This window comes from Heterocephalus glaber, unplaced genomic scaffold (genome assembly GCF_053883595.1).
Source record: "Heterocephalus glaber isolate CG9 unplaced genomic scaffold, H.glaber_assembly_v1.0 deba00001543, whole genome shotgun sequence".
NCBI lineage: Eukaryota > Metazoa > Chordata > Mammalia > Rodentia > Bathyergidae > Heterocephalus > Heterocephalus glaber.
The window spans coordinates 8090105-8116549 of NW_028258336.1; the positions used below are offsets into that span (position 1 = coordinate 8090105).

At 40.2% G+C, this 26445-nt stretch overlaps 1 protein-coding gene and 1 pseudogene across 1 annotated transcript in view; one reads left to right on the forward strand and one right to left on the reverse strand.

Annotated features, from left to right (window-relative positions):
• Window positions 1-6816: 6816 nt before the first annotated feature.
• LOC101704064 (putative large ribosomal subunit protein eL32' pseudogene) lies at window positions 6817-7248 on the forward strand (annotated as a pseudogene).
• A 10091-nt stretch (window positions 7249-17339) lies between these two features.
• Zswim6 (zinc finger SWIM-type containing 6) overlaps window positions 17340-26445 on the reverse strand; it is a 192143-nt gene continuing 183037 nt past the window's right edge. The window contains exons 11-14 of the mRNA XM_087189574.1: window positions 24012-24169; window positions 23232-23395; window positions 21484-21565; window positions 17340-20026 (exon numbers count right to left, since the gene is read on the reverse strand). Coding sequence (XP_087045700.1) covers window positions 19164-20026; window positions 21484-21565; window positions 23232-23395; window positions 24012-24169 — 1267 coding nt within the window. The 3' untranslated portion in view covers window positions 17340-19163. The remainder of the gene's footprint in view (window positions 20027-21483; window positions 21566-23231; window positions 23396-24011; window positions 24170-26445) is intronic.

The following is a 26445-nucleotide window of genomic DNA, read 5'->3' on the forward strand; positions in this document are numbered from 1 at the left end:
GCTGGTAGGAAGGTCTTCCTCAGAAAGGGTCAGCCTGTGAGAGAGGCTGTCTACTAGGGAGTGAGGGATCAACATAAGGTGGTACTCAAAGGAAATACTCCACAGGGAGCTTGTTTGTGACCCCTGGAATTAGGGACAGTACAGAGGCTGATCCTTGACTGAAAGATGCAAGATACCTGAGCAGGAGGCAGAGCTTTGGACAGGTCAAGTGTCACCTGATTCAAGAAGGACCCTGGAAAGGAGCCAGCCTGAGAAGCAGATAGGGAGGAAGGGACCCCAACATAGGGATATGCTTCTGGAGCCCCGAAGTAGAGAAGCATTGCTCATGGCAAGTCACTACAAGTAGGAGACCACCAAGAAGGGAGGAGTCTCCAAAGAACCCACAACCTACATTTGGGCCTTCTTAAGGGTCTAAGCTCAGGTCACAAGCTCATCTCTTGATCTGTGTACTTTTTCTGTCATACCCCTTCTTGTAGTGTGTACCCTGCATGGCCAAGAGAACACTATAGGGAAAGAGAGGAGGTGGGACTTCCCTATGACAGGATTTAAAGGTCAGGCCACAATTCTGTGTGTGTGTGTGTGTGTGTGCGCGCGCGCACACTCGCACATGTGTCTGTGACAGTCAGGCAGGGGCAGAGATGTGAAATATATGAGTGAGTAGTGCTTTGGTTTAGATGGACGGATTTTTAATATTTTGGATGATGAAACTGAGCTTGAGTGGAAAATCCACATGTCCTTCTAGGCATAAGGAAGGGAGAAAGAGCCACTGGTAGGTTTGATGGGATGGCACATGCACCGTGTTGAATCCATCTCAGTCAATAAACAGATTACCTTTCTTCAAAGATCAGAGGAGGCCAGAGCTTACATCTGGACTGGACATAGCCAGGCTGGCTATTGTGGCAGGAGGGGACAGCAAGAACCGGCCATCATCCTGGGACATGCTGTATCCTCTCCGAGTACTAGGAAGCTTGCACAGAATAATGTCACTGGGTCTTTGGGAATGAAGATGAGAAGAAAGGACTGGACTCTCCAGGAAGAAATTCCTACCCTTGAAACCAGCACATCCCACAGGAGGCCCCAACCCTAGAATCGCACCCTGGCCAGGAAGTTTGCCTTCCTTCCTCTCAGTGTGGAGACAGCAGTAGCTTTGCGGGCTTTGTGCCTTCCCAGGAAGCTGATAACTTTGCAAATGAATTCCTCACCTTGAAGCAGAAAAGGGGCTGCTGCCTACCTCTTCTCACTGATGCCTGTCCCTTCTGGGTGCTGGGAGAATGAAGCCTAAGGTCACTTAATCCCCACAACCAGGAACTGGCCATTTTAGTGTTCAGGGAGTCGATTGGGTAGAAGGTCCTTTGGCTCCACAGGCCGTGGCTGCATGACCACAGCAAAGGACTTGGATGACCTGAGGCAGTCATGGGAGCAGAGAGGAAGGGCCAGGGCTACCCACTGACATGTCCAGACCTTCATTGGTGTCCTCTACCAAAAGCAAATCTCTTATTGTGGTCAGTAGTGTGACCATGGAGAGGTGGCCTCTGAGTCTCAATCCCTTCTTCTGTAAAGTGAGGGCAATAATATGAAGCTCACTTTATTTGGACATTGTTGGGATGATTAAATACAAGGCAGTATAGAATGGCAAGAGCAGTGCAGGCACATAATGCATTCAGTAAATGCTCCTAGCTTAAAAATAAACCCACAGGGCTAATTTCCTTGGCTGCATTGTGTCAGCTTGCCTAACAGCTCATTGTCCCATCTGCTGTCCTCCAAAGGTCATGTGTGCAGGTCAGAAAGACAAACATAGGGTGTGGTCAGGGCAGGCTGCAGGCAGGCAGGTCACCATAGTGTGAGGACCCATAGTGTGAGGACCCATAGTGTGAGGACCCATAGTGTGAGGGCCCATAGTGTGAGGACCCAGAGTGTGAGGGCTGGACTTTTATCCTCCGTGACCTCTCAGTGAGGGGGACTTAAGCCAGCTATAGTCACATATGGCCCATAGATAAGCCAGGCTACTACTGAGTTAATATCAAGGAGTCGGGGGAGGAGAGGAAGAGGTGATCCCTTCCCTGTGTCTGTCCAGGATTCTAATGTCCCAAGTTCCAGGGCTTTCTCTCCTCTGCTGAGGGGAACCTTTCTTTTTTTATGGTGCCCTTTCTTTATTACAGTACCATCTTCCTGGGTTCTGTTGCAGTTTAGACCTCTGGTGCCTTCATCCAATACATTAACAGTGCTGATGGTACCACTATGAAGTTTCTGTGGGCCTGGGAGACCTGAGTGTCTTTCATTGCACATTGGTCTAATTAGTTTAGTCTTCAGAGCCTCTAAGAACTTACTTTTTTGTTGGTGGTGGTGGTTTTGTAAAACAGGGTCTAGCTCTTTAGTTCAGGCTGGTCTCAAACTTGCAATACTCCAGATTCAGCCTCCCAAGTGCTAGAATTTCAGGTGTGGGCCACCATCCCTGGCCTGAGTGACTAGTAGTAATACTGTTCCTGATCCCTGTCTCCTGAGCCCCAAGATGGTTCCGATTCTCACCTCTTGAAAAGCCTCGATGCAAATGTCTGATCAGTTGTAGCTTCTGAGCCAGACATGGCAATGGTTACCACAGCATTGTCTAAAGAAATACTCCAACAGCTTCTTCTAAACCATTATTCCACATGTGCCAGAGCCAAGAAAGAACTAAGGAGCCAACTAAGAGCAAGAATTTGAGGGAAAAGGGAGGAGTTGCAGGAGAAGAGAACATATATAGAGAATAAAAATGAGAGTGTATCTCGAAGACATTGGCATAGGAAAAGACTTTATGAACAAATCCTCAGTAGCATGGTAACAGCACAAAGAATCAACAACTGGAATCTCATCTTATTAAAAAGCTTCTGCACTGCAATAGAAACCACCAATAGAGCTAAGAGACAACCTACAATGTGGGAAAAAATTTTTACCAGATGTTCCTCAGGCAAAGGTCTACTATTTAGAACATATAAAGAAATTTTAAAAATCAGACCCCCCCAAATATAAAGACCCAATTCAAAAATGGGCATCTGAAATGAACAGACATTTCTCAAAGAAGTCAAAGCAGCAAATAAACATATGAAAAAACGTTCAACATCACAGTCATTTGAGAGATGCAGATGAAAACAACACTGAGATTCCCCCTCACCCCAGAAAGAATGGCTGCTATCAAGAAATCAACCAACAACAAATTCTAGCAGGGTTGTGGTGAGAAAGGAACCCTTCTTCACTGGTGGGAGTACAGACTGGTACAACCACTTTGGAAATCAATATGGAGATACCTCAAACAACTATTATTAGAAGTCCCATTTGACCCAGCTATCCCCCTGCTGGGTATCTTCCCAAAAGAATTAAAAGAATCATACCACAGTGACATATGCTCAGCCTTGTTTATAGCAGCACAGTTTGTAATAGCTAAAACTTGGAAGCAGCCCAGTTGCCCATCAGCTGGAGAAGGGATAAAGAAGATATGGGTTTTTTTGTTGTGTTTTTTTTATAAAATGGAGTACTACTCAGCCATAAAGAATGAGAAACTAGAAACATTTATAGTTAAGTGGATGCACATTGAAGAGATACTCTTTAGTGAAATGAATAGGACACACATGTATAGATACCAAATAATTTCTCTGGTGTGAAAAACTAAAAGTGTAAATCAGGATCAAAATGTATAATTGATATTATGAAATAGGAAGGAAAGGTCTAAAGAAGTAGGGGAAGTGGGAGGGGTAGGGGAAAGGAAAGAAGGGAAAATAAAACAATATGAGAAAAGGAAAAAAATGGAAACAAAGTCTTTGTAAATAGGGAAGGGTGGAGGGGGTGAAGGGAGGGCAGGGAAATGGGGAAAAAATAAGAACCAAGATACATCATGTAAAGGTATAAGATCCCAATGATGAATGTGACTGTATTGTATACCTAAAATGTACCAATAAACTTCATAGAAAAAAAAAATGAGAGTTTAGATTAAAGGCTGCTCAACATGGAAAAAAAAATCACCCAGAAGGGTGCCAGGTTATCTGTATGAATTTTGCTATTGCACAGGAAATGTGCATCTTGTCCAGTTCCTACAATAGTTAAATTCTGTACCGTTGTGGATTGTAATGTCTTTGGTGTAAAATCTTTGGACTATCTCTTGCATAGATATTTCAACTACTAGAACTCCCTCCCATTGGGCTTCCCAGGCAGATAAGTAAAATTCAGAGCTGAAAGCAGGATGCAACAGAGGCCCTGGTTGCTGCATGGCAAGACAAACTTGTTGGGTAATACTTTGGTTTGAATGTGTCCCCTCTGAAACCCAGGAATTACCAATGTAATAATATTAAGAGGTGAGTCCTTTAAGAAGTGATTAGGCTATGAAGGCTCCTCCATCATAAAAGCAGTCAGGTATCCTTAGAAAAACGCTCCAGAGAGGGAGCCCTTTCGCCTTTTTGCCCTTTTGCCTTTTGCCATGGGAGGCTACAACTTTCTTCCCCTCTATTTTCCCCTCCAGAGAGTACAGTGCAAGAAGCACCATCTTGGAAGTAAGGCAGCCCCAGCCCTCATCACACAATATACCTGCTGCTGGCTCAGTCTTGGACTTCTCAGCCTCTAGAACTGTGGGGAATATATTTTTGCTCTTTACAAATTAGCCAGTCTTTGATGTGGTGGAATAGCAGCAAAAAAATGTGTGGTTCTCTAAGCCCAAGAGTGGCAGAAATGAGTGTGGTGAAGAGTGGCATCCCTGAACAATTCAACAGCTCTACAATTAGCTCATAAGCTGTTCCCAATGGACAAGACTGAGAGGAAGCTCAACCCAAGTCCACTCAGGCCAACAAACTAGGACCCATGCAAGGATTCTCAATGAAATGGAGAGATTGGAGAAGCCCAGACACTATATTAGAGAGAGAAAACAGGACTAGGAGCTTTTAAAAGCCCTGATCACCTTCCAGTTGTGGTCTGAGTAGCCCCCAAAATAAACAGTTTTTTTCAGGGTTAACTGAGGTGTATTTTTATTCCTTGATATGGCAGAATCTCTCATCAGATTGTGCTGGGCCAAAGAAAGAATGAAAGACAAAAACAAACAAAAAATTCTATGAGGACATAATAATCTCCTGGATATTCCCCTACTACTGTGCCCTTTGTGAAACAAGTGTTGCCATTTCACGAACACCGCTATTGGAGAGACTGAGGGATAGATCCCATTCCCACATTATATTTTCCAATCCTCACAAAAATCAAGTAGGGTAGATATTACTAGCTCCATTTTATAAATGAGAAAACATTATCAAAATGGGTTTTTAAAATGGCCAGAACATTCATACATTACTCATGGGAATATAAAATGGTACAGCCACTTTGGAAAACATTCTGATGGTTTCTCAAAATGTTAAAACAGAGGTAACACATAACCCACAATGCCACTTCTAAGTATATACCCAATAGAATCCTGAACAAATGTCCACACAAACTTGTGAGTGTTCATTGCAGTATTTACTCATAATAGCCCGAAGTGGACAATCCAATCAACTGATGAACAGATAACCAAAATGTAGTATATCCACACAATATTACTCAGTAAAGAGAAGAAATAAAATATGGATACATGCTACAACATGAATAAACTTTGAAAACATAATGTTATATGAAAGAAGACAGACGCAAAATACCATTTATATGACATGGGCAAATCTATAGAGACAGAAAGTAGATTAATGTTTACCTATGGCAGGGGGTGGGGATAAATGGAGGGTAATTGGTAATAGTCATGGGATTGGTTTCTTTTTGAAGTGATGAAAATGTTCTAAGATACAACTCTGCAAAATGTATTTTAAACCACTGAGTTGTATACTACAAATGGATAAATTTTATTCTATGCAAATATTTCTCAATAAACCTGTTTTTAAAAACTATCATTGAAAGAAGCCTTGAACTTAATGTTCAGGAAGGCTTTTCCAAGAACGAAACCAAGGTTCTCTGTGTTATGGAAGAGAACACAGAACTCTGGTACCAGGCAGATCTGGGATTGCAAGACCCTGATTTACTTAGTCCTTGAATGTCAATTTCTAGGTCTTTTATGGAGATGAAATAAGACAATATTTGTTGCAAACTCTTATATACTTGTGCTTAAGTATTTGTTAATTATACCAATATTCCCATTTCCTAGAAGAGCAACTCAAAAGAAAAAAAATGGTCCAGCTCTGAAAAGTGACAAGGACATGAGTCATGAGACCACAAGAATCTGGGACTAATAATAAAGTCAAAGCCCATCATCACTCCTGGGCCCCACTGTGAGGACTAAGGCTCAGAAACAAATGTGCAGTTCAAGAGCGAAGAGGTGATACAGAGCCTTAGGCTGGTAGAACTTGAGATATTAAACACCTCTGTGTCCTGGCTATGCCTGGTTCTACCTGAGGAGATTGTGGAGGCTGTAGCTGCAGGGAAAATGGAGGACATCAGAAACAAGACTTGAATGTAGGACATTTTCAAAGCAAGCAACACAGACACCTGAGTAATCTCAGTCTTTTAATGGTTTTTCCACATCCCAGGTAGCTATTTGAACCATAGAGACCTATTACATTGTGAAAAGGTTTTTAAAAAGCCATAAGGACAGGGAAAAGTGGGTGGGGCTACTTAAGATGGCCCCAGACCTACTTAGGATGGTCTCCCAGACTTTAGAGGGCAAAAAAGGAAGCAATACACATTTGTGTTTAGTAAACAAACGCTATGATCCTTCTTTCTTCTACAATATCTTCAGCATTTATCTTTTGTTGAAAGGACAGAGAAAGAGCTCTCCTCCTTGACACTGCCTACAGAGGAGGGAGCCATCTTCTACTGAGCATCATGACAGCCCTCAGAACCCTCATAAAGCCCAAGATCATCTAAAAGAGGATTAAGAAGTTTATCCAGTATGAGTCAGACCCATATGTCAAAATTAAGCACAATTGGTGGAAACCCAGAGGTATAGACAACAGGGTACGGAGAAGGTTAAAGGGCCAGATCTTGATGCCCAACATAGGTTACAGAAGCAACAAAAAGACAAAGCACATGCTGTTCAGTGTCTTTCAGAATCTCCTGGTGCACAGCTTCAAGGAGCTAGAGGTATTGCTGTAGTGTAACATATCTTACCGCTCAGAGATTGCTCATATCTCCTCCAAGTACCGCAAGACCATCACGGAAAGAGCAGCCCAGCTGGACATCCCAGTCACCAATCCCAACACCAGGCTAGGTGCAAAGAAAATGAGTAGACATCTCAGCTCATTTATTTATTCTTAAATAAAACCATAAAAACTGCAAAAAAAAAAACCTGCCAAAAAACAAAACAGAAAAAGAAAACCATATAGGTATATGGTTAAAAACTTGGCTCCTGATTTTCAATTCAGTCAGCCCACTTAAAATTCAAGAATAGGACCATTCTTGGTGATGTTGGAGCTAGAAATATGGTTAATAATAAACACCTCAAAGACTACCATAGAGGCAGAATAAGATGGTGACCCAGTTGAACAAATTATAGACTCAGAATCAGGTAGAAGCAGGTCCACATTCGAAATTTCTTTAAACCTCAAACACCAACCTCAAAGCTCTTATAGATATGACTTCTAAAATTCCCAGTGCATTGTAGGCCTCAGTGCATGGTAAGAAGTGAAGCTCTTCAGATGGTGATTGGCACAGCCGTGGGCCCCAGAAGATGCTGGGGGTCAGAGCCAGGATGGGATGAAGAGCAGACTAGAAGGCCCTGGAGTGGGAGAGGCATTGGCCAAGTAGGTGGCTCAGTCTGACAATCTCATGCCCTCAACAATTTGGCTTCAGACCTCGGGACTGAGGCAGTTTCTATATTGGCTAGAAGTTTTCAGCAGGGCTGATATCACTTCTGGGGCCTCCTGGGAAAAGCCCTGTGCTCCATAGAACAGCCAGTCAAACTGACATGAGGTCAGACAGGAGGGTACATTTATAAATATGAGAGAGGACTGAACAACCAGAGTTGTCCTGCAGGCAGTATTTAACCTCAGGGAGTGGCAGCTGCCCCACCCAGAGCATTGACAAAGTTCTGAATTCTGCAAGGCTCATAGAAATGCAGTGGTTCGGAACAATTGGCCACCCAACTTCCCTGTCTCAGTCTGAAGCTTCTTTTGAGCTCTTGGATTCAATAAGAGAGAAAGAGGCCACTGCCTATATCCCAAGTCCTTTGTGTGTACCGTTCCTGCCTTAGTGGGTTGTGATTTTCTGTCCAGAAAAAAGACAGCTACTTTTACTAATTCTCTTTGTGGTTCTCAGCTTTCTCCCCAGCCTTCTTGGTGACAAGCTCCTCTCAAGCCCAGTATATTCATTCAGCAGGCAGGGAGGAGCAGTTTCCCTATCAAGGGTAATCATCCCTGGTAAGAGGTTCTGGGAGAATAGGGTAGCAATGAGAATACCTATTAGCAAAAGAAGATTCTCAGCTGGGCCTTAGAGTTTCCATGACGAAAAGCATTAGGTCTTGTATTTTCAAGTGGCCTCGGTCTATAACCTGGAGTCAGGTAAAGGGAGCTCAGAACCAAGCTAGAAAAGCCAGAGAAGACAGAAAACAAGGCAATTCAGAAAAAGGGTTGAAGAAAAAATGGCATAAACTTGAGGCTCATGAAGATGTATCAAAGCTTGGATTAAAAATAATCTATTGATTAGTTCATAGAAACATATAGTATAAAATTATAAAGACAAATGTGAAAAATTGTCTTTCTTACCTTTGTATCCTAGCAAAGTAGATCTCCTCCCTGAAAAATTTCTTGTACATTCATTGAGAGATAATCTATCAATTTTATATATAACATATATAATTCATATATATATTACTCCCCACTTTATAAATGGTAGTATATTGTATATTTTTTTGGCTTGCTTTTTCTCTGCTCAATAATTGTCTAATTACTTACAATTAAATCTATTTGTGCTATTGTCATTTACCTGCTTTTAAAAGTTTGTTTGGGGCCAGGAATTTTGCTCAGTGATGCCACGCCTGCCCTATAAGTGCAAGGTCCTGAGTTCGATCCCCCGTACTAGAAACAAACAAACAAACAAACAAAACATATAAAAGTTTGTTTGACATCCAGCTCTAAAGCATTTTTGCTTCAGTGTGTTTGCCTTTTTTCTCCCAGAACTTCACATTTTGGTGAATTGTATTATTTCTACGTGATAGTGGCAGATCATGCTTACACTCTGTTTTTTAACCACAATTTCCACAAATGATCTAATTCTGAGTCCACAGCTGAATGGATTCTGTGCTCACCACCATTTCTTTTCCCAGGTTCTCAACTGATCTCTTGATCACCAAAATTGGCCCTCTTGGAGTTTCAAAATCTGGTCGATGAAGCTGTCAGTTGCACATATTTGAAAATGCTTTTAAACTTGGTTGACATGTTTGCTGGGTATAAAAGTCTTAGGTTTTGTTTTTTTTTTTTCCACGTTTTCTTTTCCTGAGACATGTTGGTTACCATGGCAGGGAAGTTTAATATGACTGATGTTTGTCCCTGATAGATCCTCAAAGTGTTGTTACTTCATTTACTCTGATTTGATGCTTTGTGGGCCAGTTTTCCTTAGGACATGGTATGCCCTTTCATAGTATAATTTCAAGGCTTCTTTTATTTCTATAAATATTCTTGAATCATCTTTTTGAGCATTTATTCTATCTGTGGATTCTTTTCTATAGGGATATTATTTATAGATCTTCCTAGACTGACATCTTTACTATTGTCACATTATTCTCAAACTTGTCATTTCCAGTGCTTTTCACTTGCTTTTCAATCCTTTTCTTTCTGCCTTTCTTATGTTCTCATCATGTTTTTCCCTTGTGTGCTTATTTCAACATGCTCTTCATTTCTCTGTGTCTCCTCTCTGCTCTCCTATCTCCTGGAAGTGGAGTACAGTGGTTAAAGGTGAGGGCTTCGAAGTCAGGGTTGCAGAATGTAGCTCTGGTCAAGTTCTTTCACTCTGGGATCTTCACCTTTAATATGAGTAAATTGAGAGCACTCATCTTATTAAAAGTATTGTAAGGGTGGACGAGTTAATATATAAAGTCACTCTGAACCACAGTGGCACATTTTAAGGTTTATGAATTAACAAAAGGAAGTAATAATAATAATAATAGTTACTTCTACCTTCAGTTTCTTTTTCTCTGCCTTGAGCTCTTTGATGTGTAATTTTAAAAATTCATTTAGTTTTTCAAATATGGTCATGGTTTTCATCTACTTGATGATCATATTTTTCTGGTGCCTGTTTTTAAAAAAAATCATTTCTTTTTCTTTTATTACTTTTTGCTTTTTAATTATTCTCTTCCAATGACTAGGTCTCTGGACCAGACTTTTGCAGGAGAGTCCTATGGGCCAGTTCAGCCTGGGCTTCAGACCAGCAGAAAATTTCTGCATAATCATAGTGCTGTGTGTATGAGGCATTTTGTCCTTCACAGAAGTCAGCAGTTACAAGACTGTGTGCTATTAGGAGTCTCTCCTCTTTACTATCTTTAACAAACTGCCATCTTGAGAGATAATTTCTGTGTGCTCCTTATCCAGCCTCAAGTTCTGCCAGTTGCTGAGGGTTATCAAACAGGACCAGGAGAAGATCCCCAACCCCACGTACCTATGGCCACCATTTCAGACAGGGAGGGGCTACTGTGCTCTCAGTAGAGTTTCAGTTGCTTGCTTTCCCTCCTTATTTCTGGTGGATGGTGGCTTTCACCCTTGTGATAGGAAAGTACAGGGCTCTATCTGTGCCTTCCTGTCTCATAGCACCAATGGGGCATTCAGACCCCATTGGACAGGTGAATGGGGGAGAGAGGCTTTCGTGAAAGCTCCTTCCACTTTGCTAAAGCCATCTTCTCTGTAGAGCAGAGCCCACCTTGCATGGTTTATAAAAACATTCTGAGATTCCCATCCTGATCAAAGTGATGTAGAGCATTTCACCACATCTGAGGATCTCCTCATTCTGAGTATGCACTTTATAACCATAACAACCAGCACAGCTTTAATTGGAGAATCAAGATAAACCCAGCCACAATTTTGTTTTAGTGACTTGGAGTTGAGAGGTTACAGTCAGTCTCATACAAGGAGGCTTTCTAACCTTGGACTTATCAGAACTAGAACCAATTGGGTAAACAGTCAGATGAGAAAACATTTAAATGTCTTCTTAATCAAAAAGACAAGCAGCATCTGAACCTATCTAGTTCCTCTTTACTGTACTTGAGCAGGCTAGACAGGGACTTCCAAATCATGAAGGAAGTGGGCAGAAAGGCATTTGCTACCTGGGCTGGAAGTATCTAACAAATACAGGAAGCCACTTTCTATGGAGGAAGGTTGTGTGCACAGCAAGACCAAGTCCCATGATCCAGAAAGGCCTCAGAGGGAACAAACCACTGCCTCAAAGTCATTGCTTTTATAAAGCGGATGTGGGACTTTGGGGCTGTCAGACAAAGTGCTCAGAGAGGCACTTGAGAAGGTCATTGAGATAGAAGGACACCTCCCCCACTTCGATTTCACCTGCAACACTAGCAGGATACTCAGGAATCCCGGGGGGAACTGAGGGGCAAGGAGACCTTGAGTGTGAATTCTCTGCCTAGCAATTTAAAGAAATGTTTTTCATATATCACCATCGGTCCTGAGTCCCTCAGAACTCCTAGAGTGACAGCAATCAAAATTGATTTGGGGAATTTCATCCACAAATTCAATTTCCTGGTTCCCAATATGGAAGCTCAGCGACTTTGTTTCACTGCTAGTGAGGGGACCTGCAGCTTTGATGTATGACATGTAAAAGACAGAACAAAAAGGCATTTGATCAGTAAGCACAACAGAATGGTTTCAAGAAGATGGAAGGCAGTGTCAGTTGTGTGCACCAGGCCTGGCAGGGACCTGTAACACTCTGGGGTACTTATTTCCTGTGATTCATAAGAAGGCTCTTGATTTCAAAGTATACTGCCCAATTTTCTCCAAGCCCACATTTCCTTAGGTGCCGTGAGCATAGGCTAACATACTGATCCTCTAGAAAGCCATCCCTGACTGAAATTTTGCTCCAAGAGTGCTCTCTTCCTGAATGCTTTTGGTTTCCATTCACAGTTTTTGCCAGTGTTGAGCCTGTGCTGCAGCATTCTCTGTCCCAAAGGTTACCTCGGCTTCTATGAGTTGCAGGCAGGAATCACAGGGAGAGCAGCGCTCCTGCAAAGAGCTGCCAGCAGAGAAGGTAGGTTCTTTGTGTGGGGCTGGGGTCCAGCTTTTCCTAGAGCCCATTTTAAAAACCAAATAAAGATGGCAGAAAAGCAAACTTCCTCTGACCATGCCTGTTTGAGGGTCCATGCCTGCTTTTCCAGTCCACCTTGTTGCATATGCAACACTTGGGAACATTGGATGTGAAGAGCAAAATAAAAATGCTCCTAAAACAGAGCTTTGTTGTACAGATTCCTCCCCTAATAAGCAGTCTGGGTTGCGGGCCAGGAATGGGCATGTCTGACAGTCCCTTGAGTGATTCTAATGTAGGTGGGCCATGATCTATGCTCTAATGCTGCTATTCTAGATGATCCAAACACTAAGGGAAGTAAGATGTATTGTGTTAATGTGAAAGCAATTAATGGGCCTGTACTCCCCTTCCACTATCTTTTGCTAACCACTGGCTGGGATGCAGATGTGATGGCGGAATTTAGATTAGTCAACTTGGACCCAGAGATGGAAAATGTGGCTGTGCTCTGGCCTGCCTATCTCTGGACTGTGAGATGAGCTATTATATTTCTATGTGATTTCAAACAAAGAAATATATACACACATAAAAGTGGATTATCTTGGCTTGGGTAAAGATAAAATTGATTATGTCATATTGCTCCATGGAACAAAAATGTGAAAATTCAGAATAGTTGTTTTAAGAGTTTCACTCATCTTGACTCACTTATTTTAAAGTCCATTGCCAATCTGTCTTAAGGCAATACTATGTCTTATATGTCTTCGGGTCCTCTACAGTGCTAAAAGCATAGTACATGTTCAATAAAACAATAATTTCATGAGAAGCAATGGAACATGATTACTTATGAGTGTGACTTTGGGGCCAATTGCCTGGGTTTGAATCTGACATTAGCTGTGTGACTGGACAAACTTTCTCTACCTCAGATTCTTTATTGGCAAAATGGGGATAGTAATAGTACAAGCCTCATAGGACTTTTCCAAGAAACAAATGACCTAATCCATATAAAGTGTACATAAACAGCACCAGGTACACACTATGGGGGAAATGGGTTAGCCATCATTATTATTGTGATCGTTAATACAATGACGATAAGCAAAACCACTTTATGGTACCAAAGTGTGCCAGCAGAAGTTCCTAATATCATTCAGTATCTGTGGATGTTTATAATGCAATATTTTTATTTGTTTGTTTTTTGAGACAGGGTCTTGCTATGTAGTTCAGGCAGGTCTTGAACTCACTGTGTAGCCCAGGCTGGCCTTGAACTTGCAGCAATCCTCCTGCCTCAGCCTCCTGAGGAACTGGGATTACAGGCATGTGCCACCACACCCCGCTATAGTGCATTATTTTAAAATGAAAGCCATGTTCAAACCATTCTGAAGGATATTTCATGTTCCTCATTTTGGATTACTAAAAGGAACATATTTATAAGGCAGCAGCCCATTTAAAAAAACACTGATGGCAGAAGAGGAAATCCCTCTGAAGATGCCTGTTTGAGGATCTGTGTCCATCAATTTAGGATCTATCAGTGGAGCTGAAGGGGTTCTTTTTCTTAATATTAATAGACACAGTGAAGAAAGGCAATTTCTTTCAAAAAGCATTTTTTTCTTCTTTCTACCTCCTCCACTAAGATGGAGTCTCTATTTTGTCTCTAAAGGAAAAAGAGTAGAAGAAAGAGGCTATTTTCTTCCTTGCTGAGTGGGAGCCACTTGCCTGAGCAGAGCTCAAGCTTTTCCACAGAGGGGGACTTCATACCAGACTAAACCATCAATTCTGAGTGTGGGGCACTGGGACCCTCCCAACTCACGCAAACAATTAGGAAACCACAGCTATCATTTTCTTACTTTTTCAACCTCTTCTGTATGTTTTAAATTTTCAAAATAAAACAAAAGAAAATGAAAATGAAAACTGGGAATAATAGGGATGATTGCTTCCTTCTCTGACTTTTAAGCAACCTATGTTCTCCAAAATGTAGAAAGTAAAAAATTCTTGCCAAATGACAGCACCAAGTACAAAATAAGACAGTCATATTTCCAAAGCCACAAGGCTTTTATCATCACTAGCAAGGAAGACACAAAATAACTGCACAATTGGAAATCCTTCTCTGGAATTTTACATCTCAACCCATAGGGTTCCTACCTGACCAGGTCAGTGCCCTCTGACCCCACCTGTGTCTGGGCCTTGGGATTTTCCAAACTGGAACTCACCAGAAGTTCCTCTGGGGTGGAGGAACTGAGCTGTGCAGCTCAGAAGCTTGTTTTCCACCTATGGAGAAACTAAGAGAATAAAGTCAATCTGTAGACCATAAAAATAACCACAGAGGACTGAGTCGTAGAACAAACGACCACAAAAAGTTAGGAAGATGAGAAAGGACGGGCAGGTGTTTTTGTCACATTAACAATTCAACCAGGGAAATGAACATTTTCAGAATTCTCTATTTGGGAACAAAATATCTTTGCTCTCTTCTTGTCTCATGGTTATGGACAACGTTTTAAAACTAAAGACTTCCAAATGTATATATGTAGCCCTGAATTAACTCCAACAGGAGCGCTCCACTTGGGTGTCTTCTCTATTCCAGTTAATAGAATGTCTTCATTCAAGCTGCTTTTAAATTCTGGGGGTAATTTGTGGTACTTCTTTTCTCACAGGCTACCTCTAATATCAGGAAATGGCTCCACTCCCATGGTCTAACTATTTGTCACCATCTCCACTGACCCTACTGGAACCAACCATCATTTCCCCTGGATTACTGGAATGGGTTCCTGTCTCCCTGCCCCTCTCTTGCTGTCCTAAACACACAACTGCCGTATCTCATCACATCACGATTTCCCTCTGCTATCTATCCTTCTAGTACTCTTCGCAATGACCTAGAAGCTCCCTTAGGAATGACAACTTGTCTCTCCATCTCTTTAGCATGCCTCTTCTGTACACCACTCTGCCCCCCCACCCCAACCTATCCATAACAGTCCCTTTGGCTGGTTGTTCTAGACTACGCTAGTACCTGCCCACACTCCCACCATGGTGTAACACTTGCTGTCTCTTCTGCTTCCCAGGTCTGCCAGACGTTACCATGGCCAGCTCTCACTATCTCCTGGGTCCTGTCCATGTTTCCACATCATAGAGGTCCTTTCTGATCACTGTGCCTAAAATCACATACCTTTGCCTTGCTTTTCCTTGTGACACCCATCACCAGCTAGTCCTGTCTCTCTCCCTGAAGAATCTATGCGGAGAATAAGCATTTTGCTGTTGTCTTGCTTGTCCCCATGTGTATCTCATAGTAGGCACCAAAGTTTGATGAATTAATCTTTTAGAATCCTTCCAATACCTGTTTTCTTTTGCATAAACTAAACTAGTCCACATATTGGTATAAAACAGTTCATCTTTAATTTTTCTCTCAGTCACATCTTTTACTGAAATCTTTTGGATCACTTAATGATATTTTCCCCTACATTTTCTGGTCTTCTGACCATTTATCTCCTGAATCAGCTGCCGTTTAAGTACTTTTTCAGCAACTTAGAAAAAGTTCAGTTCTCTCTTGCTACTATATTGTACTATTACAATATTGTGACTACAGTGATCTCTCTTAATTTTTGTTCAGCTGAATTAACTTTTGAAAGTTAAATTCGTTTCCCTCCAAAATTATAGCTCGTATTCTCAAATACAATTCTAAATAAAACACATTGAAATGCACTCCTGTCTGGGCCCCAATTAGAAACTAATTCTTTTGTTATTAAATTATCTAAGCTTGTTGTTTCTGCTTCTGCTATTCAAATTTTTAACAGCCTCAGGACTTTTTCTAGCACCAGCCCACTAGAGAAAGGAAAATATGCACATATCAAATCAGTTTGTCTATTTGGCAAAGAACTTGAAGGCATGGTGGTTCAGGAATGAGGACTAAAATGGGGTGGATAAGTATCCTGATCTCCATTTCTCTTCTAAATGTCCATACAAAGTTGCTCAATGAACACCAATTAATTTCTGTCAAGGAGGATCTCCCAGTCTTGGCTACTTCTCTTCTTCCTTTGATGCCATCTCTCTCCTTTTTAGTAGTCTCCTTCATTATGAAATGTCTGTTTCAGTGACCTATACAAATATACATTTGTCCTTAGGCAATGTTAACGTTCACAAACTAAGAATAAACTTGCAAAGAATCAACCTATCATTTTATACTTTTTATTTTTATTTCTACTTGTCATTAATGGGATTTTAAATGTCACCATGGACTCACTTATTTTAACTTCCACCTACTGGCTTAACCTCTTGATATTTGGAATCTACTATAAGATTACATGTTAAAAAGAAACTTTTAGAATATTTTCAGGAAGTACTCTAAAAATTGTAGCTTTAAAAAAAATTTGTCAATCCCATTTTTGGGTATAGATCCACAAGAATTAGAAGCAGGGTCTCTGAGAGGTTGCATCCACAGATTACAGTATTATTTACAACAGCCAAGTAGAAATAGCCCATATGTCCACTGGCGGACACATAAGTAAAATGAGATATATATAATACATAAATGGGATACCACACAGCCTCACACTTCTCTCTCATGCCACAACATGGATGAAACTGCTACTTGTCAAGTGAAATAAGCCAGTCATAAAAAGGCAAAGACTGTATCATTTCACTTATAGGCGGTATCTAAAGCAGTTAAATTCATAAAGGCAGAAAGTAGAGTGGCATTTACTAGGTATGCAGTGGGGGCAGCTCTGCAAGATGGGGAAATTTCTGGAGATTTGCTTTACAATAATTCAAAGACGCTTTACTGAGTTTACACTTAAAATGGCTAAGATAGTACATTTATAACATAATTTCCTCTTAAACCACACACACACACACACACACACACAAAGCCTCAAACTATTTATTAAACATAACAAGTATGAAGCATACTAAATTAGAGTTATTAGAGGAATGACCAAGTGTACAGACTGAAAAAAATTATTTGTTCTGTCTTGTGTTTTATCCTTGTGACTATCTGATTCATGTCTGTCTTCTCCATACGAAGACAATAAGTTCCAGGGGCTGGTTTTGTTCTCCATTTATCTCCAGGGCCTAGAACACTGCCTGTAAAACAGTACAGAAATTTTTACTGAATAAATAGATCCACTATTAAACACTGTCATCACCAAATTCAGGTGTAGTAAGAGATGTACCATAAAGGACACAGAATCAACTTTCAAAAAACTAATTTTAATCAAAACAAAAATTGTTGATCATTAACAAGTTTATAAAACAGTGATTTAGTTACATAAATAAATTGATATCAGTGTATCAAATCTTAATTACTTTCAACTTCATGAGCATGTTTACATGGGTGATGAAATACAACCTTTTTTTTTTCTTTTTACCTATTATAATAAATAAAATGGAGCGCATGAAATAGTTCTAAACAAAAATACCTACAAACATACCTCTAGCATGTTCTCTAATGAAGGGAACAAGAGACACTGGACAACTTTTGCACCAAAACATAAACATTGCTTTAAAAAGCACAAGGTTACAGAACCATCAGCTAAAGAAAAGACACTATACTGTAACCAAAGTTGGTATTTTAATAATATAATGAACAGTTTGGTAGTTAGATCTCCAGTTTGGTTATTTTAAAGCATTAAGACAAGGCAAGATAGAAGGCTGCTTTTGTTTGAGTAATTCTAGAGAAAATAAAATATATCTTAAAAAAAAGAAAGAAAACTGAAAAGTAGAACAGTCATACCTACACAACTTTCTGTCCTGCACAAAGTCAAAATACCTATGCAGAATAGATATATAATATATATAATGTTATTTGTGCACAAAGGTTAGCTTATTATTAGCTCACTGCAAAGGCGAAATGTATCATATGTCAATTGTTTTGGAAAACATTTTGTGTTTTGTGTCAAAAGGGTATTTCTTTTAAGTTTCCTAGGCGAGGAGGCACGAACCCCAATTCCGGCATACTGAATATTCTTAATGCTAAGGCTTGCTGCTCTGGCTGTATATTTTGTTGTCCTTCTTTACTCTAGTGCCTGTTAAAAGCATGTGTGGTATAGTGGTTGTTGGTGGTGTGTGCGTGTATACATATATATATGTATACATAAATTGTATACATATATATACATATAAATTTCTCCCAATAGATTTCAGTCCAACCATGCAATCCAAAAGGTGGCTCTGCACAGATGCCCAGCATGAAGTTCACCACCCGAGCCAACCCTGAAGCAAGGCGCACTTTTAGTCCTTCTGGTAGGTTTTCTCTCATTTTTTTTGTTTTTGTTTAAAACCAAGCTACTGCAGCTTCAAGTATTTTGCATTACATAGAATATTTTTATAAATTAGTTAATGTTATATTTTCAATATTCAGACATATACTATAATATATATACAGTACAATAAATGCTCTCATTCTTTTTTTAATTTTTTTGGATAAATCCCTGAGAATGTATGTTGACAGTCGCTAAGTTTCCACATGCACAAGCATCATGTGCCATGCTTCTGGACGAACAGCACTGCAAAGCCACGTGGGTCAGCCTTTTCACTACTAGTATTTCATGTTGTTGGTTTGTTTAAATATGCTGAAAATGTAAAGATGAGTTACAAAGGAGTAAAGCTGAATCCATTCGAGGTACTTATCACAGGATGGAGGTGTTTTGTTTGGTTTTTAAAGCCATTTCAATTATTTTTTTGAGGCTGTGAACGTATACAGAAAACAGGAGAGCTATGTGGACTTTTGCCACTTGACAACATATACTCAGTGTAAACCAAACCTTTTTAACCTCTCTCATACAAAACCAATAAAAATAGAATTAAAAAAATAAAAGCAAAGAAAGAAAAAGGGAAAAACTTAAAAACACACAAACTTTCACAACATGACAATTTAGTCTGCAAACGCAATATAACTATACACATATAATACCGGTGTGGCTCTGTTCTTTAAGTTAAAAAGGGTACAAAGGCAGGCTCAAGTAAAAACAAACCATCCCTCCCATCCCCACCCCCTCACCCCATTCATACAATTTCTATCAACCAAACCTCTCCCGGACCAACATCATCAGTTTCTTTTTGCCTTTGTAGATTTGTTTCAGGTTGTCAATGAACTGTGTAAACTGAATGTGTCCATCATGCGCCATGAGGAAGGTCTCTCGGGCCTTGCTGAGGAACTCTATAAACTCACTATAGTGCCGAGGACTGATGTGTGTGAGTCGTGAGTGTGTTGTGTTGATGTACGCCCCGATTGTGGCATCCAAGAGTTGCCTCAAGGGAGCTTTGTCCAGTGACATGAGCTTGCCAGAGTTCCTCCTGCCGTGAAGTCCCACCATGCCCGGAGTGGTCAGAGTGCATCTGCGCAAAATGTCTGACAGTACCGTTGCACACTTGACACTCTTGACCACCAGAGGTATTATAGCTGCCAGCTCATTTTTACCAAGGGAGTGGCTAAGTGCACAGGCCCACAAAACATCATTAATGGCAGGGTGTGTGTCCTGATTGTAGCTCAGGTTGAGATGGGTCATGGCCAGGGTGGCCAGCTTGTAGGCCCTCATGGGGTACCCGCGGTGCTCCATGTACCGTGCTATTGTGAAGAGCTGTGTGTAGCTCATGCCGGTGGTAGCAGCATCCAGGACAATTTGGTATGCCGTCTCAAAAGCTATGTGATCCTTTTCACAAAGGGTTAGCGCAGAGAGGGCACAGTTCTGCGGGTCCTTCATGGCGCACTGCAGTGCGAGTGTCCGGGCGCTGCTGGCCAGCTTCTCCTGTTGGTGGCAGTCCAGATGGAGGCGGACGATCGTGCTGTTGGACATCACGGTAGTTGCAACAATACTTGTGGCTTCAGTGGGAGTAAAGAGAGTGAACCAGCTCTGCATGATGCTGTCTAGGGCATAAACACCTGCAGGGAACACAAATGAGCCCTGTTACTGACAGGAGGCTGGGTAGAGGTCTCACTGCCACTTTTATAATCAATGCTTACATTGTTAACCACCACAGGACACGAGCTAGCCAGAAAATCTTGTAAGGTAAGGTGCCCGGGAGCAACCTTTTAGAATAAGGTTATTATGGATTGTTATTCAGTGAAATGCCTGAAAGGAACATGAACTTCCTATAATGAAGAAGCAATCCTCTTGGTAGCTGGTATTTGTACTGTGCTGCTTGCCATTTCAGACAATGGCTTTTTGCTAATGAGTGCTAGTTCACTGGAACCTCCTGTGAGTTACCCACTAGAGAACTTGAGGCAGAAGTAAAACATTCACCCAAATAGGGACTCTATGTGGTGTTTTTTGTGTGTGTAATTTTAAAGAATACACAATTCAAAATTTTAAGACACACGAAGAAGCAAGAAAATGTCACTCATAATCAAGGGAAAAAGAATAGAATAGAAGTGGATCTACAGATGACTCAGTTGCTGGCAATGGCTAAAAAGGTATTTAACCATTTTAAGTACACAAACCCCATGTGCACCATGTCCAAGAAAATCCTGAAAGTGCATGATGTGACAAGAAGGTATTAAGTCATAGAGAGAAATTAGGTGTGTATCTTGGTGCAGAGACAGAAATTGTATAGCAGTTCTTAACTTGTATTATCTTCGTATTGCTTCAGTAACATATGACTTCAGTGACCTAAAAACATAATTTCTATATTGAGACCAAGTGCCCGTTCCCCAAAATAACAAATTGTTACATATTAATGAAAGAAAAATAAGAATGATTTTACAGGATCGACTGTGTCAGTATCTAAACACTGGAATGGCAGTGTCTTCTCAGCAAGAGATATATTTCCATATACTTCCAATGCAAATAGAAAGATGGTTTAATCAATATTTATCTTACATAGCCACCGTTTTTTTTGGATTGCTTTCTTGCTAAGAATGTACATTTTTCTTGGTACTGATCTACTGTAGCATAGGGGAAACAGTAGGCTGATGGGCCTCACAAATCAAAGTTTATAAACAATTGGGATCATTTTCTGACCAGCTACAATTTCTCACATCTGAAAGTCCACCAAACCACACCCAGAGGTTGTCATTTCTTTGCTGGATATTTAGACAATGAGGAAAACTTTATAAGTAACTTTATATGAACTGAATAAAAAGAATTTAGTCACAGATTTATTTCATTTTAAATAAGAAGTTGGGGCTCCCCGTATATGGTAGCTGAGAAGATGAACAACACAAGTGTGTAAATGAAGGCTGAGGAGACGAGAGTGGGAGGACAGAGGCCCTGCAGGGACTAGAAGAGGCAAGGGTCTTGGAGAAGTCAACATAAAAGAGTGGCAATGTTTTTAGACCTGTGAATGACAGGTTAAATCCTACCATGAGACATCATGGAAACTCCTGGAGAGTTTACCTACCCACTTCAGTAGCACATGTCACCAGCCACCTCACCATTTCCCGGCGTCGCCAATTTAAGGTTGAAAGTGTCATTCTCATAACCTATAAAGGCAGAAAAATAACACGGAAGATTACCCCATGTCAATGGAAAAAGAAAACATTGAATTCCAAAGTATAAAGCACTAAGCAGATTGTCTACTACCAGGAGGATGAAAAACACTTTATTTATATCAAAGATATGCACATGCACCTGGGTTTGCCCATGGGTATCCCTGACTTTGCCCTTCCTGGGAAGAGGCAGCCCATTGTCTACTCCTTTTGAGCTCACTGGGCATCCTGGGCAAGTCACTCCATCTCTTCTCATGTGAAAACCAGAGAACTAGATAGAGCATTAGACACAGTCCAGGCCCTCTTCTCCCAGCTTCAATATTCCATGGTTCAATTTCTGATGTTTCTTGTGAGTTCATTTAAACAAAGAACTTTCCATGATAAAGCAGTATCTTAAAAACAGTAACTTTAGTTATTTCTTCAGTCTCTGGCTGCTGCTTTCTGGTATTTCTTTCTGTGAAAGAAATCATCTTTGGTAAACTCTGCAGTCTGATTTTTCTTTTCACTTTGTACTAAGAAGTCTCAAAATGAACTTACCTTCCCTCTTCCTATTCTGCTCATTTTTTAATGATTTAAAACATCTAGGGGCATAATAGCCGAAAGCCTAAAAAACGCCCTGGAGGATTATTTTTTAGGTCCTGGGAAGACTGATGCAGGGAGTAAACTCTCATTAATCTGTCATTTACCCAGAACTGGTAACATTAATGTTTTTTTCTGCATCACGTCTATAAGATGAGGCAAATGATAACAAAAATAAGCCAAATAACATGAATTTATTTTTAAAAGAAACTTCTAAATTGTTGTTTTATGCTCAATAAAAATAATCTCCTATACCCTCTACTCACACAGAACTGCATGTTACAGTGATAACTGTATTTTCCAATGATCTAGTTCTTTAAATTTTATTAATATAATAACTATAAGGAATCTATAACCGGAAAACTAAATTAGTTATCTAATTATGGCATTCTATTTCCCATACTTTAGGTAATTAGGATATAACATATCCTTTCATTGTTTTTAAATAAGAAAAATAAAAAATGCTAATAGAGATTTCATGAGAAAAGTAGAAACAAACTTTTCACTTCCTGGTTTATACCATAATCTGTTCAAAAACTATAAGGAAGCAAGTATCTATCTGTATGACTAACTGAAAATGTTCTTGGTGTTCTGTCATACTGAAATCTGAAACTGGACCCTGGTCTAATCATCATTCCTTTACCTAATTTTCTCAGGGTTATTAAAAGGGAGCTAGAACTGCCAATGCAAACATCAATAAAAATCCATACTTCCTCTAAAAACTTAACCCTCACAACTGAATATTACACATACTAGCTTTACTCAAGTCTCTTGCCAGCAATAGTTCTTCTCCATTCTTTCAAAGAAGAAACAATATTAAGGTTATAATTCAGATTTTTAAAACTGAGAAACACAAATAGGGCTTCTAAATGTATAGTCTCTATACCTCCAAGGGCAGTTGGTTTGGGTGAAAGTGAGCACAACTCTGAAATACATATACAGAGCTCTCCTGAAATCTAACAGATTTGTGTTCTGAAGAGTCATTTACCTGCACTAAAAACCCAAACAAACAAAAACAACTCTAAGAAGTGTCTTTAATCAGCAGTCTTTAGTGCCCCAAGAAAGACCAGTAGCCATGTACCTGCAGGCCCAGCTCCAGAGACACTTTCAAAAGAGTGATGTCTGGCAAACTGTCCATGAGAGTTGCAATTTTAAATGCATCTTGGGCAAGCTTGAAGATGTGTGATGAGGAGTGAATATTTTTCTGGATAGATTCTAATACTGTTTCCAGCCTCCGAACATCGCCTGCAATGAACAAGGGAAACCCAATGCAAACCAAATCAAATATAAGCTAAGAAACATAAACACAAAAACCGTATTAACTCCCCCATACACACAGAGACAGAGTGGGAGGGGAAAAAAGGAGAAAAACAAAACATAAAGCACAATTCACCTGACATATCCACAGATGGCCCAGATGTTACAACTAAGAGACCATAGTTACTGCAATGTCTAGGAATCTCAGCTTCACAGAAAGATCCACTGAGACACACCCTCAATGAGTAAAAAGCACATAAAACCAGAATCCTCATGCTCTACTAGTTTCTACTTAGATCTTCTTGATGAATATTTCAAGGACAAAAACAGTAAACAAAACTTTTGATCTGTTTTAAAATCTCAACCATTTACCTTCTTTGGCATGACAACTATCCCAAACCCTGCCAGCAACTAATTTAATGATACTGATAAATAAGGAAACTGCCAGATGCAGTGAGTAGAACCTTTTTTACTTCATGAGCAAAACATGAAGCTAATATATAAGAAAAAGATGTTTACAATTCATCTGACATTAATACTACTGTTGAGAATTGGGCTTTTTTAAAAAAGGCAAACAAACATAAATATGAGGCCACTGTCTTACCTTTGGCTGCAGTTAGCATGGTGGATGCCAGCTCACACTGCTGGGATTCAATGTGGCTTAAAGTGAACCAACGAGGGTATCGGTTGGGAACAACTGATGCAATGTGGTGTGGGCGGGTGAGGTCTCCCGTTGGAGCAGTAGATTCCAATACTAGTAACCTATAATGAGAAGAGAAGAAAAGTGGCCTTTAGTTACTACTTGTATATGACCTTGGCCTCAGGAATGGCTGGCAGAAAGCAGAGCAGTGGCAGCAGATGCTGAAGGCCACTGTTCAGGATTCTGGTTCAGGAAGAGCTGGTACAGTTACCTTCTGCTGTCGGAGGCCAAAGTCACCTTGTTAATGCTCATCACTCCAACTTAAGAGATTTCCTTTATTTAGCATCATTCAGCAAACTGCACTACTCAGGGAAATTAATATATTTAACACTGAAGAACTTTGGACTGGATTTTTTTTTTGGTACCGGGGATCGAACTCGGGTCCTTGCACTTGCGCAGCAGGCGGTGAAACCACTGAGCTAAATCCCCGGCCCTAACATTGAAGAACTTTGAAACACAAGTCTTGAGGTTCACCTACTGTTGTTGAATCTTATCATTCATTAAAAAATAAAAATCAATAAAAACTGATAGCAAAATGGGTATTTAAGCCTGAGATTGGCACAGTCAGTGATCAGTAGGAAGCTCAGGTAAATAAGCTTAACCCACAAAGGAAAGTTAAAAAAAAATGGCCTCTCTATTCTCACAAATCCCTAAAATTTCTGCGGTTAGTTCCTATGACTGCAGGAATTTAAAGTTAAAATGTGTTTTATCGGTATCTCGGAGAAAATGACCACAACTGCATTAAGTGTCTGTTCTTTGATAGTTTTGCATAAATTCAGTGTGATTTCTGATTTCAATCTATCATGATAGGCTGACAAAATGAACAATTTTCAAAAACAAAGCACATGCCTAGTGATCTCTTCTAAATGTTAAGTACCAAAGAGATTAGTAAAGTAGTTGTCACTGAAGTGATTCCTTTACCATAATCAAAACACTGGCCTTCATCCAAGTCAGGGACTATCAAATAAGCTGGAGACAAAGAGTTAGTAGGGTCAGGGAGGGCATGCTGGCCTCCAGGCCTCAGCTAAGAGCAGTAATTGTTCTACTTTCATCTAAGGATAGAGATGTCAGCACTGGAAAGGGTGGCAAAGTAGGCGATTAAATAATAACCATTTTTACAGGTTTGCGGCTTAGCTTATTTAAAAACTCAAAAGTGTCGTGGCAGATCTTGCCAGAGCCACTAGAAAGGAAACTGGTCACCATCCTGGGAAGATGAGAAAGTGAGTGCTGCAGACACCCTTCCTCAGCCTCTCCTGCCTATTCCCCTGGCTGCCTCCAGAAGCTCACGTAGGGTTTGTTATCTCTCTTCCACGCAGGCCTGTGGCTGGGGCAGTCATGGCACGTGGAAGAGAAAGGTACCAAACAGTTCTCCTGCACCCTGCTGTTTTCCCCCCATCAAGAAAATGCCTGAGGAGCAACCACAGGAGAATGTAAATGAATTCCAGGCATTCATTAGAAAAGCAAGGCTTTCTGCCTGGCAGATACCGTTACATAAGCCAGGACCACACTGAAACCTTATGCTAGTTTGTTATATTCTACCAGAAGTAGTAGCAACAGCATCTGGTGGCATCATAACATTAACATCCTTCCCTTTAAAACAAAAGTAGAGTTTTTAGGATTAGAATAAGTACAGAGCATCTGTCTTCATAAGACAACTTCTATTTCAGCTTCTGAAAATGGGAATAGGATCTATTTATTACAAAAATGTGCTCTGAAATACAAACCAGGTGGGCTCAAGCAATTTGGTGAAACTGTTGCTTTTATTAACTACTAATTCTTGGTACTTTAAAAACAGATAGCAGTATTTATAAGGTTCTTCTAATAACTTACTAAGATTTCATGCTACCAAGGAAGTATATCAAATTAAAGGATGTCAGCCTGAAAACACACTGACACACAGGTGTACAAACACACACATTCACCCCATCACTGTGTAAACGTAAGACAGATATAGGCTCAAGTTATTGATACAAGCTACACTTAGAGTAACTTTGGGAACATTCGCAATTTATAGGCAAGGATTTGTTTTTGAATCTCACACTGATTACAGATATAGAATCTTTGATGAAATTCTTATGGGATCAAACTATTCTTCAAGATACTCAAGCTTTTAGATCTATACAGGGCATGTTCTTACATAGTTAACTAAGTTAACTATACTGCTGTCTAGCATGTACTTTCCGTTAGAAACACAGAAGAGTTTTATTAATTTTTTAGAAAGGAAAAGGAGAAAAAGACAATGTTTTAAGGAAGGTATATATATATATATATATATATATATATATATATTCCTTGTTGGCCCTTACAATTTAGTAGGTTATATATAAGATTTTAAAAT